Source organism: Rhea pennata, chromosome Z (genome assembly GCF_028389875.1).
Source record: "Rhea pennata isolate bPtePen1 chromosome Z, bPtePen1.pri, whole genome shotgun sequence".
NCBI classification, from domain to species: domain Eukaryota; kingdom Metazoa; phylum Chordata; class Aves; order Rheiformes; family Rheidae; genus Rhea; species Rhea pennata.
This window is the reverse complement of record NC_084702.1, coordinates 68,228,981-68,244,988: the sequence shown is the minus strand read 5'-3', so window position 1 is coordinate 68,244,988 and position 16,008 is coordinate 68,228,981. Positions and strand designations below refer to the sequence as shown.

General features: G+C 35.5%; 1 protein-coding gene across 1 annotated transcript in view; it reads right to left on the bottom strand.

Moving 5' to 3' along the window:
* Positions 1-14,562, bottom strand: part of CPLANE1 (ciliogenesis and planar polarity effector complex subunit 1) — a 56,876-nt gene extending 42,314 nt beyond the window's left edge. Inside the window, exons 1-13 of the mRNA XM_062599969.1 lie at positions 14,540-14,562; positions 12,225-12,355; positions 11,258-11,393; positions 10,929-11,048; positions 9,927-10,159; positions 9,412-9,518; positions 8,017-8,173; positions 7,137-7,240; positions 6,828-7,010; positions 4,753-5,002; positions 3,518-3,670; positions 1,745-2,505; positions 925-1,109 (exon numbers count right to left, since the gene is read on the bottom strand). Coding sequence (XP_062455953.1) covers positions 925-1,109; positions 1,745-2,505; positions 3,518-3,670; positions 4,753-5,002; positions 6,828-7,010; positions 7,137-7,240; positions 8,017-8,173; positions 9,412-9,518; positions 9,927-10,159; positions 10,929-11,048; positions 11,258-11,393; positions 12,225-12,305 — 2,470 coding nt within the window. The 5' untranslated portion in view covers positions 12,306-12,355; positions 14,540-14,562. The remainder of the gene's footprint in view (positions 1-924; positions 1,110-1,744; positions 2,506-3,517; positions 3,671-4,752; positions 5,003-6,827; positions 7,011-7,136; positions 7,241-8,016; positions 8,174-9,411; positions 9,519-9,926; positions 10,160-10,928; positions 11,049-11,257; positions 11,394-12,224; positions 12,356-14,539) is intronic.
* Positions 14,563-16,008: the final 1,446 nt, after the last annotated feature.

Here is a 16,008-nt window from a genome sequence, read left to right as displayed (position 1 = left end):
CTTATTGACAGCTAGCCAGTTGAAACATACTGGCAGGCTCATCAGCATGTATGTATTAGATTGTCCATAATATGCTTGCTATCTATTTGGCAAATTTAAGAAAGTAAATAAAGAACATACAGAATGGGTGGAAAGCTGCGTATATTGTTGGGATCAGAGAGACATCTGCAGGAGCTAATGTATTAATGTATTAATGATGCATGAGGAGAAGCTAGAGCTATCATTCTAGGGAGGAAGATTAGTGACATGGAGAAGACTGAGTATTGTGGTGGGAGACTTCAGTGGGAACTTGGCCTTATAAAAGTTGAAGGGGAAAGGAAGACAGAGTAAACAGAACACTAATGTGTAGAATATGAAGCTGTAACCACATTCTGTTTGCAGAATAAACATGCTACGTTAAATCTGTTAGATCAGGTCATGCTATATTAGACACTGAACTGAAGCTGACTACATTCATGCACATATGACACATTCATGCCCACAGTGATTACACAAAGTAAAAGGGGTATCTATTTAAAAATCTTTTAAGAGACACTTTGTGATGCCCATCTACCTCAGATGAAATAAGACTGTACAAATCAGATCAGGATTCAGGTCTTGCTTTCAGATTCTCTATAAATTTCAAATCTAGAGCATGATGCATATTAAACTGAAGTCAGCATAATCCATTTATTACATAATATTTTTAATACAACCACAGCTCAGCAAGTTCTGAAGAATATAATATGATAAACAGTGATGCATTAGGACAAGAAGTGTTTAGTATTATGACTTTTGATAGGAATCCTTAGAAAAGTCCTGCTATTAAATAATTATTTAAGCTGGTAAAGTCAGTTATTAAAAGCAGGTCTAACTTATCTGTAACCTAGTATTCAGTCAACAGTGCAAATACCTAAGTATTACAGTTCTTTCCAAAGTACTAACCAGCTACAGAATTGAGCTTCAAATGTTGTTCTAAAGTAACTCCTGAAGACTGGAGGATTGCTTGTACATGACTTAAAAGTGATGAGACAACAGACTCTTCATCTGCATTCTTACGTGTTCTTCTGTTCAGCTGCGTTTGATACCAAACAACTTTCTTATATAATAATTGCCATAGTACAGTCAACCTGTAGTTCAAGAAGTGTAATATTATGAAAAAATTAAAAGGATATCAAATTTACTTTTGGTTATTCTGTATATAATGCAGATAAAATGCACCCAAATGCTGGCTTCAAAATGAATTTGGGGCTGTCTAAAGAACAGAGAAATGAAATAACCTCAATAAACCTTCAAATATATAACAGTCTTTATAAATTAAATTAATGAAAAATAAAATAGTGTAACAAAGTAAAGCCAATGAAAAAGCTGATTGCAGAGCACAAATCTAGGGTGTCAAGTCCCTGCAGACCAGTGTAGTACTATTACTTGCATCAGTACAGATTTGCAACAGCCTTGTGAATGAAAACATCTTGAACTGCAGTACCTGGACAGTTGCTAGACTACCGAGCACGCTAGGCAACCGGGGTGAGTTGTTAGCCCACCAATTATTTCTCAGCTCACTGGCAGTAATTAGTTATGTCCCTGTAACTGACCTATATTCAACTATAGGTCTGAACTCTAATCTGCGTGCTTTAATAGTTTATCAGATTTTTCTAGATTATGACACAAAAAAATCCCCAAATAGATGTTATAATTATTGTATAATTAAGAAATAAAATAATTGTTCAAACATTCTTTTTTTCCATGCAGAGATTAATCATACCTTTTTTCTGTTTTTTCATCATGGTTTATTGCTTGAGGGGGCTCTCTGAGTAGAGATTTCAGTGAGCTGAACTGCTGAGTACCACTCTCATCAAGAACTAGGAAAATAGGCACCACAAGAGAGTCAAGCTCTACAAGACTATGAACATCAGGAGACGCAAAAAAATTCTCATACTGTGGTATACACACGCTACTTAGACTGCGAGAAGCCATCCTTAAAAGACAGAAGCATGCCAAAAGGTTTTCTGAGAATGGCTGATCTTGTTGCTGAATAAGGATCAGTTTTATAGTTTGTAATGTCAGTTTTGCCACATGCCCAGTCAGACTGGCTCTTGAATGCCCATACAGAAGAGTTAAACACTGCTGAAAATATTTTAACACGTAATGCATCCAGTGAGTATTCTTCACAGACTTGTTTAAAAATGCATCCTGGTTTAGTGAAGAGCATTTTATGAACTGCAGTATATTGAAAAAATGGGTAAAGCAGTTTACTGTATAACTCAGCAAAGTATCTTTCTCTTTCATATTTTTTGAAATTCCTATCTGCCATGCAGTAAGGAGATTTTTCTGAATAGAATTTACTTCCATTGATAAGTTATCTTTTTCTTCAGTAACATCTTTTGCATGGATAGTATCAAACATTGATGCAAATTCCAAACAGCCTTGATCAGCTTTACCAACAAATGAACTAATTCTTTGGCTAGAGAAGCTGGACGAGCTATTTTGAAATTGCTTTTCACCATCTGATTCTTCTTCATAGTCCTAAATCAGACAGAGAAAAAAAAAAAAAAAAAAAAGTTTAATTCAAGTCCATTTTCTAAAGACTGCAAGAAACTACAGTCAGTCTCACATATGAATCTTTATTCTTAATTTATTTCCTGTGTAGCTATTCTGGATAAGGCAGATGCATTGCTAGTAAATTTACTTCCTTAGCTGTTTTATCTAGAGTGAAAACCTAGATATTTGTTTATCTACCTAGGTATAGATAGGTTATTTGTGACAGTTGTGTAGATAGAAATCTACTACCTAACCAAAAAAAAAAAAAAAAAAAAAAAAAAAGGAAAAAAGGAAAACCCCACTCTGTACATACAGCAATAGTTTCTAAAACAGAAACTGAAATCCTGTGCTTTACTACTAAGAGAAGCATAGATTATGAGGAAGTGTTTTTTCCAGATACCTGTAAGGTATTAAAACCATTTAGCAAAAGTTCAGATATATGTCCTAAAATGAGAAACTTCATCAGAGAAGCAGAAAAACAAAGCATGAAATGGAGCTGGGAAAGACTGCACACTAACTTTGATCATACAGCCATTCTACCTAAAAACACATCCAGATTTTAGAATTGATCCAAGTCTAAAATTGAGGATAAGTACCTTATTTACTAATAATATGAATTACTAATTTACTATTTACTGATAATATTATACTTAATATAGTTCATAGCTTGTATGTGTAACATTATATTTTACTATATGGTGAAGCTAAAACTACGACAAACTGATGTAGATGTACACCAGTATGTATTTCTCAAAAAGTTAATTCATTTCTGACAGAAATAGTAAGATGTTTCAAAACAAAAGTATCAACTGAGAAAAATCAACCATCTCTCATGTCTATAAAAAGTTGAGAACTTAACAGAACATGAAATTACTTTAAATATCCTTAGTAAAAGCAAGCATACCTAGAATATTATTTTTGAAAATTATTTACATTTAGAATATCTTAAAATTAAATCATTTGCATAATTGTAAGTGTAAAAAATGCTATTAAATACCTGTAAATCCATGGTTTTCTCACTCATTTCTGTTATGTCCTCTTCTAGGAATTTTGGAATGGTGGGAAAGATCGAGCTTTGATTTTGAGTGTGTTTCAAAAGACTAGCTTTTAAAGACAACAGCGATCGTAAACATAGCCTTCTCCCTTTAGACTAAAAGGAGCAATAATAATGCAAAACATGTTATTTATCTCTAGTAACAAAGCAGACACTTCTTAAACAAAACAAGGAAGCTGGTCCCTGCTATAAAAAGCTTCAGTTTGAAAATCCCAGGCAGAAAGAGAGAAAAGATCAGAAGGCATGTGTGGCACAGAAACAAACAATCATTTGGCCATGCTTTGGGAATGCAGTAGTTTTTCCCATACCAGACAACTTTATTTTACTTCATTCTGAAAGAATATGCTTTCTTGATCCCTTAAATGATCCCATAAGCTTGCAAACATGTAGGACTTTATGTTCTTAATAACAATACACCTCTAAGTCCTCAAATCCTTGTCCACTCTTCTAGCTCATTCATGAATGTCATCATATCATGCATCTCCAAAAATTCAGAATACAGTCACAAAAAACAATCAGCATTCAGTGTCTATTAGCAAACACAAACGCTCATGGTATCTATTAGTCAAGTTACACCTGCAGAGAAAGTCAGGTGGTTATAGTATTTGCAAAATCTCTTCTTAAAGTTTCCCCTTTTCCATATTTAGTTCAATTTGTAAGTGATTGAAAAATAAACTCAAGAGCTGCTTAGCAGGCTTTAATTGACAGTGTCAGTTGAGGAACTAATGGGTACATGCTCACAATATCTTTGGGACTGCTGTTGCCTGCTCTAAAACAGCAGCAACCTCTCTAAGACAGAGGTTTTAGAGCATCCTCTCTGAATCATGCTGAAAGGATAAATTAGTCAAACTAGCTTAATGTGTGCCTGTGCTCTGATCCAACTTTACAGATGTATAAATTCACTCAATTTATTTTACAGTTATTTGAAGAGATTTTATAACAACAGTTTAGACAATCCTCTTTACTGCATTTCACTGAAATGTAACAAATGAACAATTTCAGAGAGAAGTGTGTATTCAGTGTTTTCCAGATCAGTATTCTCAAAACAGAAGTGTAATTTAAAAGAATCTATGCAAATTTCACAACAAAGTAAATCAAAGTACTCTGTTTAATATTGTGCATTTTTATACTTATCAAGTTTTTTACTTAAAGCCCACAAACAAAACCCGTATCTTTACCTTACAGTTCATGAAATTCTGGCGGATATTTTCAAGTCGTTGCGTTGAATCAAGCAAAAGGGATCTTACAAATCCTGATGGTGAAAGGTTGTTAGGAAATCTTAGCACTGTTATCATATATCCATCCGAAACAATGAGGTAGGGTAATCTTGAGTGTGAAGCAACAGAGAATCTCTGTCTCAAAAGGTCACTTTCAGAAGCTGAAGAACCAAGAGACTGACAAGAGTCTTGACACAAAGAGTGTTGCTGTCTAACAATTAAAATAAAGATACATAAAAAAAAATAGAAGCAACTGTCAAATGCAGAAATCATGAATGGAGTAAAAATCACTTATGAACATTTTACAACATTTACACAAAAAGTTAGATAATAAAATTATGATACAGAAATTTAATGCTGAATTGGAAATAATAAGACGATTTATATAATATTTACTAAATAAAACCCATGAACATACTTAAATTCACAGTTTTAAATTCACAGAGTTGCAACTGCAGAAAAATACTGACATATTGCACAAATCCCAGGTGGTCATACTGCAAAACTTTAGATGGTTCCTTAAATTTACGTATTCTGAGTAGATAGTGTATGAGAAATGCTTCCAAGATGAAATCCTAAGCAACTTAAATGTTATATGTCATGTCAAGTTGTGCACGGAAAAAAAGACACCCAAAATCAGAATCTTAATATTTCAGAATCATTTCAGTTATTTAACAGAAATACTTTAAATCAAAACACAAAGGCTCACAGCCATTTCTTACTATGAAAAGACTAGAGTTCCAGAAAAAATATCCTGTGCATCTATTCTAATATTAATGTCATAATATTTTGAAATAATGTGTTCAATAACTGTTTTTTTTTTCCATTTCCCAGTAGTCCAGAAGTTAGTAGATTATTTGAAATCCAGGGGAGCTGCATACATTAGATAAATGTAACTAAGATATTTTAACATATTTCAATATCTGATTTTTCAATCTGCCATTGTAAGAAGGTATTATGATGCCTTCTTGTAAATATATACATTTTTCCCACTTTTGTACATCAAAAGTTGAAAAAGTTCTTGATACTTTTATAGAGTATAAAAATGTTAGATCTTTAATATTAGTCTGTTTTAAGTTATGTATGACTTCTCACTTATCTGTATAAATATCAATTCTAACTTAAGAAAATAACTGGTAAAAATAAGGTTTAGTTTTATTGTGATCTATAAAAACAATATGCAATGGAGGCATTATCTAAAGAAGACTTGATATAGTCTAGATATTTCTAGATTATATTTAAGATATTTCTAAGATATGATGAAACTAAGCATTTTAGAAATATTGTATGTAAACAAACACGAGGAAAGATCTGAATGTTTCATGGGGTAATATACACTATCTGGCTTTATTTAGGCAGTCCTAATAGGGCTTTTTAAATAATATAGTAGTGTTTATATTTTATGTTTTTTCTTCTAGGTATTCAGGTTGCATTACTTTTTGTAACTTACAGTTTAAAATTAAAACACTTAAAAAAGTGTTATCAGACCTCCCACCCCCACCCCATGGCAACCCCAGCACTACAGTTTCAAAATTTGGACTGGAATAACCAACATGTATTTCAGCACCTACCTATTTTTGTCCATGCAAATATCTTTTTAAAAAGATTTGATATAAAATGTGATAAGAAAGTCTGTGAGTAAAATTAAACAATCAATAAGGAAAACTCACTGGATGAATATTAATCTATACTTCTAGCATTTCTATAAACTTCATTTCTTCCTACACTAAAAAAAAATAACCCAATATTTGTAATTATCATTACTTTCATAAACACTTAAATAAGTAACAGCCCCAAAAGTCACTTAAATAATGTATACTTACCTTGCCACAATGCCAATTTTTCATCAGGATAAACCCATTACAAGAAATAGAAGAGAACTATGAATGAGAAACAGATATTGAGAAGAAAGACACAAGGAAAGCAAAAGATTGAATTTGAAAGATGAGTTTATTTAAAATTGAAAAAAAAAAAATGTTAGAAAGTAAGATACAATCATATGACAAAGACATATAAACATTTCCAAACTCTTTTACCTGTATGTTATTAGGGGATGAAATGGAATAAACTCTGCTGGTCCAAATTCTACAGAGCAGCCTGAAGTAATCAAGGTCAGCAATTCACCCATACAAGTCAATAAAATCAGAGATCCACGTTTTAACATGCAAGCCAAGAAAAGGCTATCAGGAGTCCAACTCATGTCACCAACCCAGTAAGACCTAAATAAGGCAGGGAAAATATTTGTCTCTCTTTGTCAAATCATTGTAACAAATTTCTATGTGGAAAAATAAAAAAATAAACAAAAAAATCCCACAGTATCAGGAAAAACAATATCAGTTACTGACCTGATAAACTTTGATGGGACCATGCCATTCTTGCTACTACAACCTTTAAGGTTACCCGAAACAGTTACAAAATTCAGTGTGTTTAAAAACAGTATCTGAGTTGCCTGAAAAGAAAAAGCATAACAGAAAAGTTTGTGTAAAAATACCATTTTTTTAAAAAGTTTTCTATTAGCCATGTATGAATTAAATAGAAATGTACTGGAAACATTATATGAAACTGATATTACAACTTAGCATTATGATTTAGAGGATTTGTTAACTTTTACGTATATTTCTAAACTTGAAAAATAATTAAATCTTATCATATGCATTCCCTCTCTTTCTCTCTCTCTCTCTCTTCTTCCCCCTCTTAATATCCCAGAAATAATTTAAGAACCCTCTTATCTGGTCTTATTGGTGAATAAGCATTGGGCCTTTGAAGTACTGCATCATCTCCTCTTGGAGAACTACATAGGCCGGTCAGTATTTCTTGGCATCAGTAGGACTAAAACCAACAAAAAGATTTGGCCTCCTTGAGTTGTTAAAAGAAATACCTTTATGAAGTGGGACCATAACCTCTTTCTCACCTTTGACTGAATCCTGACTAAGAATTATTCAAAACGTGCAGATACAATGCCTCAATTTAGTTTCTTTCTTGTTGTACTTTTGAAAGATTATAGATGACAGACTGGCTGGTATGGAGTTCTTAACTGAATAACAGCATTCAAAGAATTACAAGTTGGTGCAGAACTTCTTGGCTGTGAATACTGATATGTGAATACATTAAGTAACCCAGTGCCTTACTGAAAATCACTTCTAAAACAATTCAGTAGATCATTTTAATTGGACTTCATTCCAACCGAACTATTAGCTTAAGTGATAAATTCTCTATCATTCATACCTGTGGATTATTTTGATTAATGGCTACCGCAAGTAAAAGTCCATCTCCTGCAAAAGCAGTTAGCAAAGCTCCTCTTGACTTTACAGATAAACACTGAGGAACCAGATTAGCAAGAGAACAAGTTTGCTGTACCCAGTGAATCTGATATGGCAAAGAACTAAATATCAAAAAAGAATAAAAGCAAGAGGTTACTCAGCAGTACTGAATAGAATGTTTCATACATCATAACAAATCCAACCAGAACAGAGACACACAAAACATGTTTAAAAAAAAAAAAAAAAAAAGTTGACTTCAACAACATTATAGATGAAAGATATTTGGGATTTGCAAGAGTTTAAAAATAGTATCTAAGTGATAAAATGATTTTTATGAGATGGAAATTTGAGTCTTGCATATAAAACATCCCAATATATGTAGATACATGCTATAGAATTAGGACATTCATATTTTGGCCAAGAACATCCTCATCAGACAGTATATCATCATCAAACACAGGGCTATTTAGAATTTTAAAATGATATTTTATATTATTGAAAAGGTACTACCATGGTACTGACAAACTGAGTGAAGAGTGGTACCATTCAGTAAGGCAAGGAGGAAATCATCAACAAGTTAATTTTGAAAAAGCATCAGTTGTACAATTTCAAATGTAGGGTATAGTCAAGTTATACCCACAGAGAATATATGCTGTTAAACTCACATAAAAGACATTTCTCACACAGGAAGAGGAATGGACTATACGTATACTCAGAATCATTTTTTCAGTTGCATTTTTAAGTGGCTGTACCAGTATAACTCTACCAGTAAATGGTCTTACCCCAGTTAAAAAAATAAATACATCTACGTAGTCTAGACACAAAAGATGACAAAGGGAACAGAAAACAAATACAACAGATGAAAATTCATAACAAAGAAAAGAAAGAGATGTATGGGCCAAGCTGTAAGGTATGCACTACTAATGAGAAAAACAAGAAAAGAAAAATCTATAATCGCTATTCAAAAAATCTCTCTGACAGTGACAAACACATCTGTGTGCAGGCACAGGTATGTACAGATACTCACATATATATTATGATAAATATATTCAGTTTTATTTAGGTGTAAACCATTTTTTGCTAATGAACTATGGAATATATATATATATATATAAATGCTGCTTCATTCATTACATTTAAATACTTAAGAATTACTATTTTGTCCATGTACAGATACATAGTGTGATGCAAGCTATAAAAGTACATGTGAAAATACAGATAGGTGTTTGTAACCATTAACTAACTGTATATTAACACAAATAGCATGTATTTATATGCAGCTTTGAAACCAGACTCTGAAGCACTTTATAATAAACTCTTTCTCTTAAATTAATATAATTTTAATTAGCTTTGAACTCACCTAACACATCTGAAGCTATTTTCATGCCATCGGAGAGCCAAAAATGTGAACACCAAGCATTCCCCAGAATAGAACACAAAAGTGCACAAACAGCAATCACCCAGTATCTGAAGGAAAACAATCACACACACACAAAAAAAGAACAAAACCCCAAAACCCTGATTACACTGAGTTTCTTGTTTAACGACTTATGTATTTAGGTCAATAGCTATTACAATTCAGATTAAATAACATAATGTTGTCACTCAGAAACGTAAAGGCAGGAGAGGAGATATTGGGCTACATGAACTGTGGTTTGGTCCAGCATGGCTGTTCTTATGCTGTCATTAAACCTAATATGAACAGAAAAATTAGGCCTACACATAACTCTTATGTTAAAGAGTTATGTTAAAGAGACTCTTACGTTAAAGACATAACTCTTGTAACTCACTGTAGCTTCTGAAGCTCCAATTTACTTAAGAGATGAGATACGTTGCTTTAGGGCTTTTTTTTTTTTTTTTTTTTTTTTTTTTTACCTCGTTTTGTATGAAAGCAGCGTGCACTCCGGTTTCTTTTTCATTAGTTGAAGGCAACATGATTGATTGATCAGGCAAAATTTGTGTCCAGCGCCCAGTCACTGAAGAATTTTTTGAATAGTATGTATTTTCATGTTCCGTGCTCTCCCACAGAAAGACACATGCCGTAGGAGTAGTGAACAGTACCTTTCTGCCATCCCCAGATATATACAAGTACAATCGCATCAAACACTCTGGAAAAAATAACAATGCCTCAGAACAATTTCTTCTTTTCTGTTGGATTTATATTTTAAGAGGAAAGGATATTTCTTTCTTTTCAGTCACAATAAATCCAAGTTTCCATATTAAAGATCTTACATTTCCAAACTCCATCACTAGTAGCAGACCTTTTGCAGTGGTAATGTCAGATAGGATCCCCATTTTTTTATGCATTTTATAAATTTTACACAGGTCTTTCCTGAGATTGCTTTTTTCTTGAAACGTTGAAATCTTTCATGAGAACTATGAATAAATGCATAAATGCTCTACTTATCTATTACCTTCAGCTCCTAAATGCACTACTGATCTTCACTGAAATGACAGAATTGCTTGTACAGTATTTCAATTTGCAACACAATGTTAGTGAGACTATTCAATACAAAGCAGGATTTTATGCAAAGTTCACAAGTTCATGCCTTTATAATATTTTTTCAAGTAGCATTTAGCATCAAAAAATACTTAGAGAATAAACTTAAAATGAAGCATATACAGCTTAAATCAAAACAAAGACTCACTGTATTTAAAATTGAATTAATGTTTACAGGAGCTTTGAGAATTCAAAAATGTATCATTTAAACAACAGACAGGACATTTGTCAAAGCTCAGCTAGCACATAAATCATACAAATACAAAACAATACAAAAATACAGCTTTTACTTACATAATATTTAATTACAAGAGGAAAAACACTTTACCTCTACTCAATTTTCAAACTGACAAAGTGAAAGAAAAAAAAATCCCTACCTTGTGCTGCTGTAACTACCTTCCTAGACTCTTCAACTGCCGGCACAATTTTCAAGAAGTCCTGATCTTTATTCCACAGAAATAGTTCTCCTGTTGTAAGTATTCCTACCAACCAAGCACCTGTATTCATCATCAAAGAGATGTTTAGAACTGTATTATTGTGAAGGATTTAAATATTTAAGTATTTAAAATTATTTCCCTTCATTTTAGTCACATTTCTAAGGCTGAGACTGAACTGGCAAATACTTTTGATCATTGTATCTTTCTAAATTGCTAGAACAACAAATAAAATAATGTGATTTGTAACACATGAGATATTAATACTTAACCATTTCTTGAAGTTGTTAGGATGACTACATTTTTTAGCAATGAGTGCAGCCGAGGGATTTTCTTCTTTGTCCTCCCCGATGCGAGGTTAATTTCATTTATACGTTTATCATCTAGAAGAAAAATAGCCTCTTTTTCCTGTTTAAAGAAAGAGTATCTCATTTTTTAAAAATGCTATTTTCTATATTTGCCTGCAAAATAATGTATAGACAAAAAATGTTAGACTGACGGGGAAAATAATTTAAAAAAAACAAAAGTTATTACGGCAATTGCTGTATTAATTATATTCTTCCGCACAATCACTTTATAGTACAACAACAATATATCTAGCATCAACCTAAACTGATGCAGAATTTAGTCCACAAGTTTTAAACTAGTAGACCACACTTACAATCATTAGCAAAAAGTTCTTCAAAGTACCTCAGCTGAACTAGCTGACAACTAATGCAAGATTAGACTCCAGTTATCTCTTCCTGCACTACTGCATTCGGTGGTATTTTTGCCATCGATTTCAATGGAAGGACTAGGCCTTTAATTGTTACCTATTTAAACTCAAATCATATTTTAAAAGAGAAGAAAAAAATCAGATCTCACATTATCAAAAGTGCATAAGAAAGCATGCCTTTCAATGGATGCAACAAAAAATGGGAAAATGATTTTTGTTCACAATTTCCAAATACATACTTTAAACCAGTGCATTCAAAATAACAAGAGTCAAGTAAAGAACATGTTTTGGAAGAAACAAACTAACAAAAAAACCTTTCCACTGAGCAATTTTGAATCTCTGGCCTGAAGCCAAAAACACAGTAGAATTAGCTATGTATCTCAATAACACCCAAATCTAGTAGTTTGAAGCCATCTCCTGAAGCTTTTCTAACCCATCCCCAAAAACAGAAGTGCTAAGCAAGTTTTACATGATTAAAACATATTTATTCTTTGCAGATTTAAATAAAAATTCACTCATCTCACCTGTCCAATCCAGGAGATGCGAGGCCATGGCTTGCTTTGTTTGATACATGTAGAGATGAGAACATCTAGCTTAATCTCCATTCTTATTAAACCCCTTAGTAATCATGACAAATGGTTGCTTTTTACTATACCTATAAAGAATTGGAAAAAAATTTATTTTGGGGGAGGGCAGAGGGTGGGAATCAGGACAAATGCTCTTAACTACAGTAGCTTTCTGCTAAACACAAAAAGAATAGATATTTCTCCATATTTCCAAACTAAGCTTAGATAGCTATTAACATTTACATAGCCCACAGAGTATCTACGATTTAGCCATGCAGGTTACATGCTTGCTTCAGTAACAGAAGAGAAGGTGTACTCAAGCAACCTCTCAGCATCCATCTCTAACCCCCAGCTGTCTACTTCCTCTGCTCCAAAATGCTTATTTTCCTTCTACTGTATGCAAGAACTGGCATTAGCACTTTTAAAGGGTGCAACATACAGGAGATTATTTGCTCTTATAATTAACGTTTTTGAGAGCTACTTTATTGGCTCACAAACAACACAATTTCCAGTTGACTAAAACTATTCAATCAATATAGTAAACTAAATATTGACAAAATACAGTTAACTAAAATTTTTAAATATCCCTTAAATATTTAAATATCAAGCAGCATACCTAGATGTCAGAAATATGTAAAGTAATTCATGTATACCAGAAATGCCATACTAAAATGCCAAACTTGCTTAAAATTGTTGATATTATAGCTCCCTGAAGACTTTTGCAGTGTATCTGATGAACTTAAATAACTAACCTAACAATGCAAAAAAATGATGCAGCAACCATTTTTACTTTCCCACAAGAAAAGAGAGAAAAGCATAAGGGCAGGCAGCAACGTTATGGAAAAACATAAAAAATACTTTAAAAAATGCTGAAAACAAAATATGCACTTATATCCAAAATTCCAAAAAAGGTCTGTTGTTTCATTCAGTTACACTTATTACACGAACCAGACTACAGAATATCAAGCTCTACAATGTAGCTTCATACACCATAAATGTATAAGGTTACAATTTGTACTTTGAAGCAATCAAACCCATTCTGGATATGTTTCAATCTGAATTTCTTCAGATTATATGTTGAATTAATCTTTTATGCACAAAGAGAACAGACTATTTTGTGTGTGGAATCTTATTTTCATCTTAATATTATATGGCTATTAATATAAACACTACCACTACAAAACCATGACTCGTTATATCCTTCTAGCAGCTGCAACTTAGACTTTTTCTCTCCCTCCAGGAAGAATGTTACAGTTCATTGCTTCAGCATTCAAAAGGGGATCTTTACATCAATGATTTTAGGCTCTGAGCTAAAGTTTTTTGAATCAGCACCTCCAGAAAACAAAGATATATAGCATGCTAGTTTTGTTGTGCTCTCTTTCTAGCAGCAGTTAACAAAGCAAAGTATTAGGTTTGTGGCTGTGTTGGTCAGAATGTGAAACCATACAACGGATCGTGAAATGCCTATCAGCATTCCACAGTGCTGGAAGTGAGGATGCCGGCAGTGCTGGAGGCCTTACATCTGCTGACACACAGTTCCAGAGAGCATGCTGCATACTGTGTTAAATGACAGCCCTTCCATTGGTTCAGCTCCCATATGATCCCTAAACTGCCTTCCTGATGCATAATTTACGGAAAGAAGCTTCTTGGTACATCTCACATGAGCTGATACCACCACTGTCCTTCTAGATTGCATATATATGAACTTGGACTTCGAGCAAGCCACACACTAACCACAAGGTGCCAAAACCATAGTATTTTTATCAGCCTTTTAAAATGAAAAGCATGAACAGTGCTCAGACAGGAAAAAAAAAAACATATATGCATCTGAGAAAACAAGGCAAGTAAAGATGAAAGTCTGGGGAAATCTGGGCGCTGGAACCACTTGAGTAACAGAAGAAGGGGCTGGGCGGCAGAAAAAGCACTGAGAAAATTCCACGCTCAGGAGCCACCTCCAGCCCCGGGGCGGCACCACACGGCGCGACGCACGGCCGAGGAGGCCCAGCCGCAGCTGCTCGGCTGCTGCCTCACGTTTCAAGCAGCTTTTCAAGCACAGAGACCTCGGGGCTAAGCAGGGGCACAGGCCTCTCCCCGCTCCGCGCCACCCACCCGCGCGGATCCCAGCGGCACTTCTGCCACGGGCAGGGCGCGGACGGCCCCCCGCGCTGACCCCCGGCCTTCGCGGCGCGGCGCGGCGGCACCGCTTCACCACCGGCGGCAAGGCCGAAGGGCCGCCACGCCACCCGGCAGCACCGACCTCGCGCCGCACTCACCGCGTCGCCTCTAACGGCCGCCGGGCCAACGGCCAACGGCGGCGCGGGGCGGGGCGCGGCGCGGCGCGGCGCGCGGAGTGCGCAGGCGCGGGCGGGCTGTGGGGAGGGAAGCGCCGCCCGGCGCGGCGGGAGCGTCTCGGCGTCGGCGCGGCTCCGCTTCCCTCCGCGGGCGCGGTGTGTGGCCTCTCTCCGCCTCTTGGCTCCGGAACGCGGGGCCGAGATGTCCGGCGCTTCGAAAAGCTGCGAGCCGCAGCAGCGCCTGCCTCGGCCCGGGCAGACGGGCGGGCACGGCGCGCCCGGCAGGCAGCTGCTCCGGGGCAGCGGGTGGGCGACCGCTGCGCTGCGGAGGCCCCGAGGGAGGATTTGCATCATCCTCGTTAGCCCTCGGGGACAGGGGACGGAGCCAGGAGGGCTCCCGCACTGAGGTGGCACAGCCATCGCCCTCCTGAGCGCAGAAAACCCTCGGGGTTTAGTAACCCGCCCAGAGCAGGTTAAGTGGCCCAGCGTACCTGCGGGCCCTTGGCCAAAGGCAACGTTTGAACTGAAATTTAGTGTACTAATCTGAAAATATCACAGGAAACTCCTCTTTATAACCTTTGAAATACTCCACAGATAAAACCCAACAGTGCTAGAAGCATTCTTACTCTATAAGCTAATGAGAATGAAGAGCTGAACCGCAGGTCTGCGATTTGTGCCCATTCCCAAATCTTTGGTCACTTCTACAGATCTGAATATGGAAACGTGTCTGTCCGGATTACAAAACAGGGCTTAACACAGCATACTCCTGTGCAAATGTTAAAATATGAGTTAAACACATCAGGCAAAACTCAGGACATTGCTTCTATAGGGTTTGAACAGACCTACAGTAACAAAACAGGAAAAATAAACATGACACCCTTGGTGCGAAACATAGCTACCACTAGAAAATGTAACATTTAAGGACAGTATACTTTACAGGGAAAAAACAAGTATTTTCCCAGGAAATTACTCTATTTAGATATATTTTGTGAGGAAATTTCCACACTGACAACTTTATTTTGATCTAACAGGAAATTATTCTAATTTACATACTACTTTACTGGGCACATTCTCTCCCTGAAAAACATAAGAATGTATTTGGTGGTTTATAGGGACAGAAATCCGATGACTATTTTTAAACAAAACTTCATGGCTTAGTAATCAGATCAGGAAGTATAGGCTGTAATAGGTAAGTTGCATGTAAATAAATGACTTAATTCACAACTCTCTTCTCTGTTTTGGAAGAGCTGTGTGACCAGCAGGATGAGTATAATCTACTTTGTTTTTTACATACAAACATATTTGCTTCTTCCCCCCACAAAAATATCTTCAAAATCATGTGGAAAGGTTAAGTTACTTGGGGAAGACTGAAGACCAGCATAAACTGGCAATTTCTTTTACATTATACAGTTTATGTTACAGAATATGTATACGATAAGAGTAGTAAAATA